The sequence below is a fragment of the Chelonoidis abingdonii genome, chromosome 2 (genome assembly GCF_003597395.2).
Source record: "Chelonoidis abingdonii isolate Lonesome George chromosome 2, CheloAbing_2.0, whole genome shotgun sequence".
Classification (NCBI taxonomy): Eukaryota; Metazoa; Chordata; order Testudines; family Testudinidae; genus Chelonoidis; species Chelonoidis abingdonii.
In genome coordinates, this window is record NC_133770.1 from 243,677,366 (window position 1) to 243,689,658 (window position 12,293).

The window sequence follows — 12,293 nt, forward strand, 5'->3', positions numbered from 1 at the left end:
GAACAACAGCAACTGAAGAAACAGCATCATCTAGGAGTCTCATCATGATTGCTCATTTCTTTCCTGGCAGGGATGAGGAAACAGGAACCTGGATGAGACAGGAGAAGCACTTACAATAAACCACTCTAGCTTTGGTAATCTCTGTGGGAAAACGGAAACAGAATGGTTTTAAAGCAGACAGTTTATTTGAACTGAGAAACATGATCCTGGTAGCCTAGTGAAGGATGATATATAGTTGTCATATACATTTGTGGCCAGCTCCAGTGCCCACTGGTCTGTCTGTGACTATGTCTGGACTGGAACAACAGGTTGTGTTTTAAAATGTGTCAGCTAACAGGTTTTAACTAACATAATTTTGAATAGGACTTGGGATACAGTGTATATATGGCAAGCTGTGCTTAAAAACATGCTACCTGGTGGTTATGGTCAGCTCTAGCCTAGACCTTGCTGATGAGACTTTTCCCATTGACTTCAGTGAACAGGCCCTTAGAAAGTATCCAAATGCTTGCTGACTGTCTGTAATTAAATAATGTTCCTGAAAGTATCGCTACATTCCATAAAACTGCTTCTCATATTTCCTTCCAAAGTAATCTTACCTTTTTCAATTGAGAATTATGTACTATGCCTCATGGCAGGTTTTTAAATAATGTAATACTGCTCTATTTGCCAATTTGTTTAGTTCTAGTAAATTTGGTATTTACCCCCTGTCATTGGCTCATAAGCATTGGACTCCTGTTGTGTGACTTTTGGGATTTGCTGGGTTACCTATAAAATTCAGGCCAGCTGCAACAGTGACGGCTGTTCAGTTTAATAAGATAATAAATATATTTAATGACTCTCATTATGTCTTACAGTGATACCTGGTACCAAAGTGCAAATATTAGCCCAAGTAGAATATAAAATAGAAGACTTCCTGCAGAAATTATGCAGATTTTTGTGGAAAATCCATACAGAATCATGCTATAGTATTTATTTATTTTTATTACTTATTTAGCAACTTGAAGTTGTTCCTGCAGTTTAGTATGGGGAGAAATAACCTGAGTTTAGAACTGTGAACAAGGAATCTAGAGGGCAGATACAAAATGGACCCAACTAAATGAGAAACCGAGTGAGTTGACTCTAGTTATTATATCTTCTTTATCCAGTGATGCTCTGCTAATATGTAACCAAAAGCGTCTACAAAGAGTTAGTCCTTTCTAGTGGAAGACATAAAAATGTCAGTGAATCTGGACAGCAGGCACAGTGCTGGATTAACACGTATAGCGCCTAGGCTTGGGCCTGCTTGGCAAGAAAAAAAATGTTTGCCTCCATTTATAAAAGAACTAATTGAAGCTATTAGTACAACAGCACATTAATTCTGAAATAACTTAGGGAACTGTGAGGGACACAGCATTTTGTACTAATTATGTTACTGAGAGCTTTCGGCGGCTCTAAGACTCCATGATGATGCTATACAGAAGCCAAAATTTGCCTAGTAACACAGTCAGGTGATAGCTCCAGAATGACTACCACTGATACCCGGAGTGTGTTAAGAAACACCTTGGTTTTCTAAAAGGAGGCGGGGGGAGGGGGGTAGTGCTAAGAGATTGCTATAGTTAGAGCTCAATGTATTAAAGGTTGAAAATACAAAAACTAGATTTCAGTGGTATTACCGAGTGTGCAGTAGAACAATCCAAAGCCTGAGCTGATGCTAGCAACAGTGGGTATGTTTCTCTAATGCAGTCTAAGGCCTTGTCTACACGGCAGAAGTAAATCGAAGTTATCTAAATCGAATTTATAAAACCGAATGTATAAATTCGAATTAGAGCGTCCACACCACGAATCTCAAATCGAAGTTGTGCGTCCATGGCCCATGTCTTACTTCGATTTCAGGAGCAGTGCACTGTGGGTAGCTGTGACACAGCTATCCCATAGTTCCCACTTCCTGGTTTTCAGCCCAGTGCCTGCTGGGACCAAAAACATTGTCCCGGGTGCTGCTGGGTACAGCCTCACGCCCCCCTTTGTGAAAGCAGCAGCCAACCATTCCGCGCCGTTTTTCCTGGGTGAAGAGAGCAAACGCCATAGCACAGCAAGCATGGACCCTGCTGAGACCATGGACCCTGCTGAGACCATGGACCCTGATGAGACCAGTAATGCAATCGTGCAAGTTTTAAACAGCTCGCGCACTCTCGTGCTGTCTATGCTGAGCCATGACCTGAAAATTCAGGAGGAGAGGGGGAGGAGGAGGTGGAGGAGGAGGGACAGGAGGAGGACTTGGAGTTTGAGGAGGCAGCTGCGCACCGACAGGAGCGATGTTAATGATGGTGATGATGACGACATAGAGAGTGATCTCTCCCTAACCGCAGGACCCAGCATTTTGGAGCTACTGCTGGTAATGGGTCAGCTTCTGCCCATTGAACGCCGATTTTGGGCACGGGAAACAAGCACAGACTGGTGGGACCGCATAGTTTTGCAGGTGTGGGACGATTCCCAGTGGCTGCATAACTTTCGCATGCGTAAGAGCACTTTCTTTGAACTTTGTGACTTGCTTTCCCCTGCCCTGAAACGCCATAATACTGACATGAGAGCAGCTCTCACTGTGGAGAAGCGAGTGGCAATAGCCCTCTGGAAGCTTGCAACACTAGACAGCTACCGGTCAGTCGCGAATCAATTTGGAGTGGGAAAATCTACCGTGGGGGCTGCTGTGATGCAAGTAGCCAAAGCAATCGTTAGGCTGCTGCTACGAAAGTTTGTGACTCTGGGAAACGTGCAGGTCATAGTGGATGGCTTTGCTGCAATGGGATTCCCTAACTGTGGAGGGGCCATAGATGGAACCCATATCCCTATCTTGGCCCCAGAGCACCAGGGCGCCGAGTACGTGAACCGCAAGGGGTACTTTTCCATGGTGCTGCAAGCACTGGTGGATCACAAGGGACGTTTCACCAGCATCCACGTGGGATGGCCAGGAAGGGTTCATGACGCGCGCGTCTTCAGAAACAGTACTCTCTTTAAACGGCTGCATCAAGGAAATTACTTCCCAGACCAGAAAATAACAGTGGGCGATGTTGAGATGCCTGTCGTTATCCTGGGTGACCCAGCCTACCCCTTGATGCCATGGCTCATGAAGCCATACACAGGCAGCCTGGACAGTGGTCAGGAGCTGTTCAACTACAGGCTGAGCAAGTGCAGGATGGTGGTAGAGTGTGCATTTGGGCGTTTAAAGGGGCGCTTTCGATCATTACTCACTCGCTCAGACCTCAGCCCAAAGACTGTCCCCTTAGCTATTGCTGCTTGCTGTGTGCTCCACAATCTCTGTGAGAGTAAGGGGGATACCTTTATGGCGGGGTGGGAGGCTGAGGCTAATCGCCTGGCCGCTGACTACGAGCAGCCAGACACCAGGGCGATTAGAAGAGCACACCAGGAGGCGGTGCGCATCAGAGAAGCCCTGAAAATGTGTTTTGTCGCGGGCCAGGGTATGGTGTGATTGCAGTGCTTCTTTGCCCTTGATGAACACTCCCGCCTCTATTGACTCCCTGTAAGCAACCCACCGTCCCCCTTTACTTACAGCTTGCTGCAGGACTTTCAAAATCAACCCCCCACCCTTTCATTACATGTGGCTGAAGGAAAGAAAGCCAGTATGTTTTAAAAATCATTTAATCTTTATTAAAACTCATTTGTTATTGCTTTAAAAACATGCGTTCATTTTTAAAGGATCATTCCCTGTAATAAAAGCACCCTCCCCCCTTTGGATGTATGTCTGATTAGAAAGGAACTATATTCAGAGGCACAGATTTATCTAGGTATCCCTGAAAGCTGTGCTTTGGGAGGAGGATCACAGGTAAGGAAAAGCCCATGAAATACATTTCAGCTTCATTACAGCCTTTTGGTTGGGCTCTCCATGGGGGTGGAGTGTGCTGGTGCAGGAAGCCTTCCCCCACGCGTTCTAACACGTCTGCGTGAGGGAGATATGGAACCTGGGGAGCTTGGAGGGTGATTAAACATGGACTGCAGTGGCACTCTGTAACCCCGCTGCTGTTCCTGAACAATCAACATGCGTCTGAGGATATCAGTGTGATCACGCAGCAGCTCCAGCGTTCCATCACGCCAGCGCCTATCTTCCTCCCTGCACCTCTGATCTTCCTGCCTGTCTTCCTTGCGCCACCTCTCTTCTACCTGCCGGTCTTCCTCTCGCCACCTCTCATCTCGAGCGTCTCTCCTGTCCTCCCGGTCACTGGCATCTTTCTTGTATTTTGCTATCAGTTCCTTCAAATCACTATGATGAGCTGTGTTACTGTGGCTGACTTCCATGACTTCGGAAAACATTTCGTCTCTCGTTCTCTTTTTCCTCTGTCTCTTGGGTAGCCTGGCAGATGGGGTAGTGAGTAAAGAACACTGCACAGCTGTATGGTGGAGGTAAGAGAGAGAAGTATGTAAAAAGATACATTTCTTAGAACAATGATTCCACTCACTCACACAGCACAAAACTATGCACCTTACGCAGGACATGTGATTTCACTGCAAGGTCACATTTTTCATCTTTTAATACTGGGAGACTCTGTCCCTGGGCTCAGAGCACAGTACAGATGCAGCTTGCTGGTACTACCATTATAAATTTGCTTCCAAGCAGCCATGGTAAGTCTTTATGTTGTCTCACCCCTTCCTGCTAAAGCATCATCGCAGCACAAGTCCCCTCCCCCCAGCTACATCGAGTGGCATTACAGGAGCATAATGGCCATGTTTTCTCTCCTAATGACAAAGCAATTACTTATTTAAACCAGGTCACAATGAACGACAGAACTCTGGTGAGAGTTACAGCACAAGAGGCAGAGTGAATGTTTCATGCCTGTGATCAGAGTCCTGGCGCTTATGCATCTATGCTTTGTGAAGCAATGATTCCAAATTCAGGCATGCATGCCTGGAGGGGCAAAGCATCTTTCATTGGAGGACCGGCTAAGGCAGCATTGCCCCAAAATTTACTGAAAAGGCACTTTGATTTCCTGCAATATCAATTCATGGAGATTTCTTGGGAGGATTTTCATTGCATCCCCAGACATGTTAAGGAACTTTTCATGTAACTGTAATGGCTAAAAAGAAATGACAACGCATGCTTAAAAATTGATAATTAAAAAACGCTAGTTTTTAAATATGACTGATTTAAACATTTACTCACCGCTGGTCCCTTCCATGGCTTCACTTTCTGTGATAGTGGCTTGATTAGCCTGCTGCAAGGTTAAATCTTGGGTCAGAAACAACTCCTGGCTGCTGTTGGTAATTGAGAGCTGTGTGGTATCAGCAATGTCTCCCTCATGTCCCTCTTCCTGATCTTCCCCCTCTGCAGAATCCTCAGCCACAGTTGAAACTGAAATCAGGTCATCTGAATCCACGATTAAGGATGGGCGACTGGTAGCCAAGCCCCCAAAAATTGCATGTAGCTCTGCATAGAACCTGCATGTTTTAGGAGCAACTCCAGATCTCCCGTTTCCCTCTCTGGTTTTCTGGTATGCTTGTCTCAGTTCTTTCACTTTAATCCTGCATTGGAAAGAGTCCCTGCTGTATCCTTTTGCAATCATAGACTTTGAAATTCTTTCAAATACTTTCTCATTCCGTTTTGACGAACGGAGTTCTGTTAGCACTGAATCCTCACCCCAGATAGCAATGAGATCCAAAAGCTCTTCTGTGGTCCATGCTGGAGCTCTTTTTCTATTCTCAGGAGACTGCATTTTTAAAGGTGCAGCGTGATTAAGTGCTGCTCAGAGCCCCACGGTGGACAAACAGGAAACTGATTCAAACCTCCACGGGTCTTTTCCTGTTTACCTGGCCAGTGCATAGGAGTTTTGAGTGCTGTCCAGAGTGGTCAGTGGTGATCTGTGGGATAGCTCCTGGAGGCCATTAACTTCGATTTCCGTCCACACTGCACTAAATTCGAATTAGTAAATTCGATTTTAGGGTTACTCCTGTGGTTTAGTAGGAGTACTAAAATCGATTTAAATAGCCCTTTAATTCGAATTAGAGGGCTGCGTCATGTGGATGGGTGCTCCATAAATTCGAATTAAAGCCGTTTAATTCGAATTTAAGGCCTCGTGTAGACATGGCCTAAGTCACTGTTATAGGAGAGCAGAGGAGTCAGACTTCAGAGTAGGCTGAGACTGCAGAAGGGCTTAACCCATGCCTAACCAGACTTGTTTACCTGGATGGCCAAGATGAAAAGGAGATACTTCATTATTGCTTCCCACACAATACTGAATTATCTTAGATCAGCTGTTTATTCATCCAAAACTTCTTCACTTGTAGCCAGCAATGAGACAAAACACCCTTTTCCTGTCTTTTTACTTCTAGTGACGTTTTTAAATGGCATTCACTTCTAGCAAAACATGAAGGCTGAAGATAATTTATTCATTCACATCAAATGAGAACTCCCAATGTAGGGCATTGTTCATAGAAAGATATTTACATGCAGTGTATACATAAAAGCTTATAGCTAAACATATGGGCTACCTGGTAACTGTGAATTATGGAGCCCTATTGCTACATAAAACACAAGAGGGGAGCTTGAATGTGCTCTTACCAGACGACTGAAGCAATCCTAGAATTCCAAATATGCCTGATCTTTATTTTTAGTTAATACATTAATCCACTTAAAGAAATCTCCCACTTGTGTGCTGCCCCCTCTTCTCTCCTGCTTTTTGGGGCATTTTTATTCTAAAACAATTCTTTTTGCCTTGGGCATGATATCACAACCTCAGATACTTTTCTATATTCCTTGGGCAATATTCTACCACAGTGGCCTTCTAAACCAGGTCATGTTTTTGAATACTTGTAACATGTGAGTGAGAGAGTAAGTATGTGAACATTACTCTCTCTCCCCAGACCCATTTTTTAGTTCCTGTTCCATTTATACAGTTTGGTTTACTGTTCTCAAAGGATTTCATAACTGCTGCTGTCAGCTGCATGACGCACTCTTTGCTTTTCATTCCTCCATCTTGTAAGCAGCCACAGACTGACCAAAATGAGCCAATCCCTTTTCTACAGATGACTGACCACCAAATAGTATGCAACTAATTACTTTTCCATGTATTGCTTGCATGCATGTGTGCTAAGCTAAGGCATGCTGTAAGAGCCTGTGGCACTTGTGCTATAGTGCTGCAAGCTATATTTCTTTCTGGTAAAGTGGCCGCATCCATGGCAAACTCAGCAATAATGATGGATACAGAAGGCATTTTGAGACTGTTAAGGCATCCTGCATTCTTTGCCCACTCAAAACTCTCACTGGGAGTTCTGGAAACACAAAGAATCAGGGCCACCCAGAATGGGGGTACAAGTGGGGGGGCCTCTTCAGTGCTGCCAAAGATGCGGAGCGACTGAAGGGCTCCCCGCCACTGAAATGCTGCCAAAGACCCGGACCACTGCCAGGTGAGTACAAGCGCTGCAGCTCCCTAGCTTTGCCCCAGGCCCCCTGAATCCTCTGGGCAGCCCTGCAAAGAATTCAGGATAAGGACTCAAATGACAGGCTAGAAGGTATGTCCACCGTGCAGCTGAGTGTGAGCCTCCCAGCCAAGGTAAGCAGACTGAGGCTAGCAGGGCTTGAGCTAGTGGGCTAAAAATAACTGTGTGGCAGTTACAGCTTCAACAGAGACTCAGGCTAACCACCCACACCGAGGGGGGCAAGTGGGCCTGAGAGCCTGAGCTGCTGCCTGAGCCATAATGTCCACACTGCTATTTTTATCACACTAGCTCGAGCCAAGTGAGAGCGAGTCCCTCCACCCAGGCTGGGAGACTCACACCCAGCTGCAGCACAGACAGACCCCAGGAGATGCAGCTGAGGGAGGCAGCTTTAGGGAGTAGCTTGGCTCTACCCAGAATTCCTTAGTGCTATCAGACACTGTGACCATATTTTAAAATGTGAAGAATGAATGATCTTTGTATGTGCTGAAAACTTAACAGCAGAGTCCAAAAATGTTCCCTAGCAGTTCAAGAGTGGGACAGGATTGAAAGGCAGGCACTAGAGTCAGTAAGCCATGTCATGTGACTGGGGGTAGGCAATAAATATCTCTTACCAGCACTGCTCTGTGTCTCTTCGTTATACCACAGCAACAGCAGGTGTTGCCAACTGCTGTGACTTTATCAGTCTCTTGTGATATCTGATATTTTTTTCTCCTAATAGCCCCAGCTCCTGGAGTCATTTGATTATGTAGGAACCTCAACTTTGATTCAACAAACAAAGTAAGGGTATGTCTACACTGCAAAGCAAATCCCACAGAACTGAGTCTCGGCACCTGGGTCAATTGACTCAGGCTTGAGGGGTTCAGGCTGTGGGGCTGAAAATAGCAGTGTAGTCATTTCTGCTTGGGTGGGACCTGAGCTCCAAGAACCTGCTCCCAACCCGCTTTCAGAGCTCAGGCTCCAACCAGAGCAGGAATGTCGATATGGCTATTGCTAGCTCTGCAGCCCAAGCTCCACAAGCCCGAGGCACTTGACCTGGGCTCTGAGCAGTCAGTGGCATGGATTTTGCTTTGAAGTGTAGACATACACCGCCGCGAGCTATGGTAGTCAAGTATAGCTTGAAACCGTGAACCTTAAAGGACCAAAAACCAAAAGACAAAGGAGAAAGAACCTGATTTATTATTTTTAAGCCAATCTCGTGATTTTGAGGGTCTCACTCACAAATACCTCTTCAAATGTGAACTTCACAAGGTAGCTCAGTATCATGTGAGGCAAGCCAGGCTGAAGTTGATGGTCTTTCTATAGTAAAATACAGTTTCAGTAAGAAGATACCTCATTGAAACATCAAGGGGCTGTAAAGAAAGTTAGCTAATTGCTGGATTTAATTTGTTGGGGGCTTTTAAAAACAAGTTTAAAAAACAATGGTTGTAGGAATTTGAAGGTTCAATCAGATGATACACAGAGAATTAACAGGAAATGTTTCCTCTTTCCAAGTTTATTGTTGAAAGTGGCCAGATGTCATTTGTTTGTGACTAGAGAGTGATAAGTTAGATCATGGAGCATGATATTAAAAGTACCCAGTAAAAACCAAAGTACTTGGTGAATACAGAATACTGAAAGAAAATCTTTGCAAAGTAATTTGCATTTAAACAAATTCTCGTCTGCCACGTGTTTACTTGTGTGAATACTCATGCGGTTGAGTGTTACACTAGCACAACTGTTCATGGAAAGCCAATTGTGAGGAATTTTAATGCTAGCTTTCCATTAGCATTACCTCCATAAAGCCAATACATTATTCTCAGCCAATCAGGCAGTAATAACAAAACTATGTGTCACACCTATGCAACAACTTTGAATTGTGGCTTTCTAAGCATGGCATAAACAAGCATTGCTGATTAATTTAATAAAAAGAATACATTTGAATTAATTATGATCTATTTACTGATATTCTGTGAGAAAAAAAATGACCCAAATAAATGCTTTTGTTCTGCTCTGCTTCTGCCTCAGATTGGATTCAAACCACTGGCTTGGAGGTAAAAATCTTTATACCCAATTATCAGTGTTTGAATCAAAATTAGACTGAGTCTGCATGACTTGATTTTACTTTGTGAGGAAAAGAACTCTGGCATCTAAACTCGTTAGTATTAATATTAATGACTGTGATTATTTGTTAAATGCCAACAGCGTATCTGCCAGTGTTCAAGACACAAATGAAGATACAAAGGTGCCCAAAGGTGATAACTGTGTAAAAGACTCCTGTGACACCTTATAGACTAACAGACTTATTGGAGCATGAGCTTTTGTGGGTGAATACCCACTTGGTCAGATGCATTGTGGGTATTCACCCACGAAATCTCATGCTCCAATACATCTGTTAGTCTATAAGGTGCCACAGGACTCTTTGCTGCTTTTACAGATCCAGACTAACACGGCTACCCCTCTGATACATGTAAAAGATGCAGATCAGATGGGATGCTGGGAGGATAGGGACAATGTTGTAGGTGGCTGCTGTTAATAAAAATGGGGAGTGGTGATGATAGTCTATTCCCATGGGTTAGCAGTGAAGTGGATTTTTTAGGAAGGATTTAAGAAGATAGGATGGAAACTCAACACACTGGGTTAAAGAGGTCACTTCAGACATGAAGATAAGCACATCAGTGAATGTGGCTTTAAAAGCCACCTTAAGTGACTCTGTGGAAGAGATACTGAAAATTACAGAATTAGGTCAAGGGTTCAATTTCTATGTTTTCCGCTTTTCTTAGATTCCACAAAGGTTTTTCAGGAACAGAGCCATATTTATGCAATTCCTTTATTTCTTCATTTTGGGGAAATGATGAATTACTTATAGCAATTTATCAGATTATATATGCAAACCTGCCTGTGTCACATTCCAAAGCAATTAGTTTGTTACCAGTGAAGAGAGAGAGAACAGGAAAGGTATGTTTTTATCGTGACCTGCCAGTTATCTGACTCACAGGAGCACAGGCATATCTGATCTGTGAGGCAATCAGAAATATTTTAACCAGCTGGAGTGGGTACATTGAGACACACAATGGATGGAACCAGTAACTGTATCTTTATAATTCGCACAAGCAGAAGCTGGGGTGACCTGCAGGTCACTTTGTCATTCTGAAACTTGATTTGAATAAACATTCAAGATTTGGACCCTTATATGAATGCTCCAAACTCTCTGATGTCCTCTATAATGAATTCCTGGCAGGTCCCTAAGCCGTCTTCTAATGGCATTGAGCCATGGACCAGCTTCTTTAGCTGCACTTTGAGGCTACCTACTCCCTCCTTGGACGGTGTCTCTTTGTAAAGGGTTAGCTATGACCATCATCTCCCCTTTCCAGGCAGTTAGAATTGTACTCAAATTATACGGAAGGAGAGATTCCATTAACAGTTAGAATCTGTGCACGCTGGCCCCTTCTCTCACCTGCACAGCTGATCTATGTGTCCCCCATTCTCTGCACCATGAAGAGTCCAGAGACCATCTCTTGCTTTTAAAAAAGTATTAATGTACTCTACAGTAGTGCTTCCAAGCACTGTGGCTGTGTCCATGCAGTGTTTGGGATGCTCAGGACCTGCTCCAGCTACTACTGAAGTCAATGGTAAGATTCACATTGACTTTCATGAGAACTGGACCAGGCCCACACGCTGGCCCTGTGTTGTCTTTACCAGGATTTCTCAAAGCTTGTGCCATTCTCTGATGGTGAGAATTGTGCCATGTTGACATGCTCTGGGTCAGTCACACCAGTGCAAGAGGGTCATGCCAGGCTTAACCAGCACCTGTAAGGGTTAAGCAGAATTAATTACACTTTCCCCCCACTTTACATCACCTCTAAAACCTATCCTCGCCTTTTAATCTGGACAACTAGAAGCTTGTGCGTACATTGATCAGTGTGGGGGCTTTGGGCCCTGAGGGCCTTGCACTCCAGTCACCTCTTTTGCCAGCCCTTACTGACACTGGCTTGCCTTCTGGTGGCCGCAGGACAGGATGAGTAGCAGTTGGCTATGCCCATCTGTCTGTATCCATCTGTTGTCTTTTTGGGGCAGCAAGTGTCTCTTTGTTCTGTGTTTGTACAGCACCTAGCACAATGGGGTCCTGGCCAATGACTGGGACTCCAAAGTGCTATGATAATAAAATAATACTAATATGCCAGCTCCACACCTGCTGGGGACCTCCCATGCCAAGGGTAGTGCTTGCTATGGGGTTTGGGGGTCAGTTTCCACTCCTTTGTGCCACCTAAACAGCACAAAGATAGCAGACCAGGGCCGAGAATTGGCCCCTAGAATTATATGCCAGGAGACATTCCATGCAGAGTGAGAGGACATGTGTGCTGGACCCTTTCCTCGCCCACATACTTACTGACATATCCAAAGTATTTATATGGCCCCCGTTACATTGCAGCTGAGCTCATATTTAACACAGAGGTGCTGCCTTTAGACCGCATAGGTCCAACCACGCACTAATCCTTTTTGATACTAATTGCCTGGTTGGGGCCTTTAATCTCTGCGAGCCTCACCTCCATAATATCAACAAAGATGGCCATTAGTTAGAGGCTAGATTGTAGAACTCAAAGGGCCTTACTTTGGATGCCCTCTGGGCTAAGCATGGGATGACCAGCTCAACTATATTGCTGCTGGTTTGCATCTTGTTCACCAGAGTTTAATAGTAAAGTGTCCTACAAAGCATTCAGAAGCAGTGATCATGGCGAGGAAGGATTTGTCCCACAGTGATTAGAATTGTTCCACTGAAACAGTGGAAGGGTTTTTTGCTGCAAGGGATTCCAAACAATGATTCACCTTCGGTCAGATAACAAGCTGGGAAAACTTCAGCTCTGAAGGTGAATGTTTTCAGATTGTTATTAAGT

At 44.5% G+C, this 12,293-nt stretch overlaps 1 protein-coding gene across 1 annotated transcript; it reads right to left on the reverse strand.

Annotated features, from left to right (window-relative positions):
* Window positions 1-3,852: 3,852 nt before the first annotated feature.
* On the reverse strand, window positions 3,853-5,699 carry LOC142046272 (uncharacterized). The gene is made up of 2 exons (XM_075062032.1): window positions 5,150-5,699; window positions 3,853-4,379 (listed from the first exon to the last, which is right to left on the reverse strand). The coding sequence occupies exons 1-2, from the start codon at window positions 5,697-5,699 to the stop codon at window positions 3,853-3,855; spliced, it is 1,077 nt and encodes a 358-aa protein (XP_074918133.1).
* Between the last annotated feature and the right edge of the window lie 6,594 nt (window positions 5,700-12,293).

Excerpts from the sequence above, each read along its gene's own strand:
- LOC142046272 (XM_075062032.1), bottom strand. The coding sequence starts at position 5,699 with ATGCAGTCTCCTGAGAATAGAAAAAGAGCTCCAGCATGGACCACAGAA. Across the intron at positions 4,380-5,149 it reads AGCCATGGAAGGGACCAGCG|CTGTGCAGTGTTCTTTACTC; the intron begins GTGAGTAAATGT and ends TCCACCATACAG.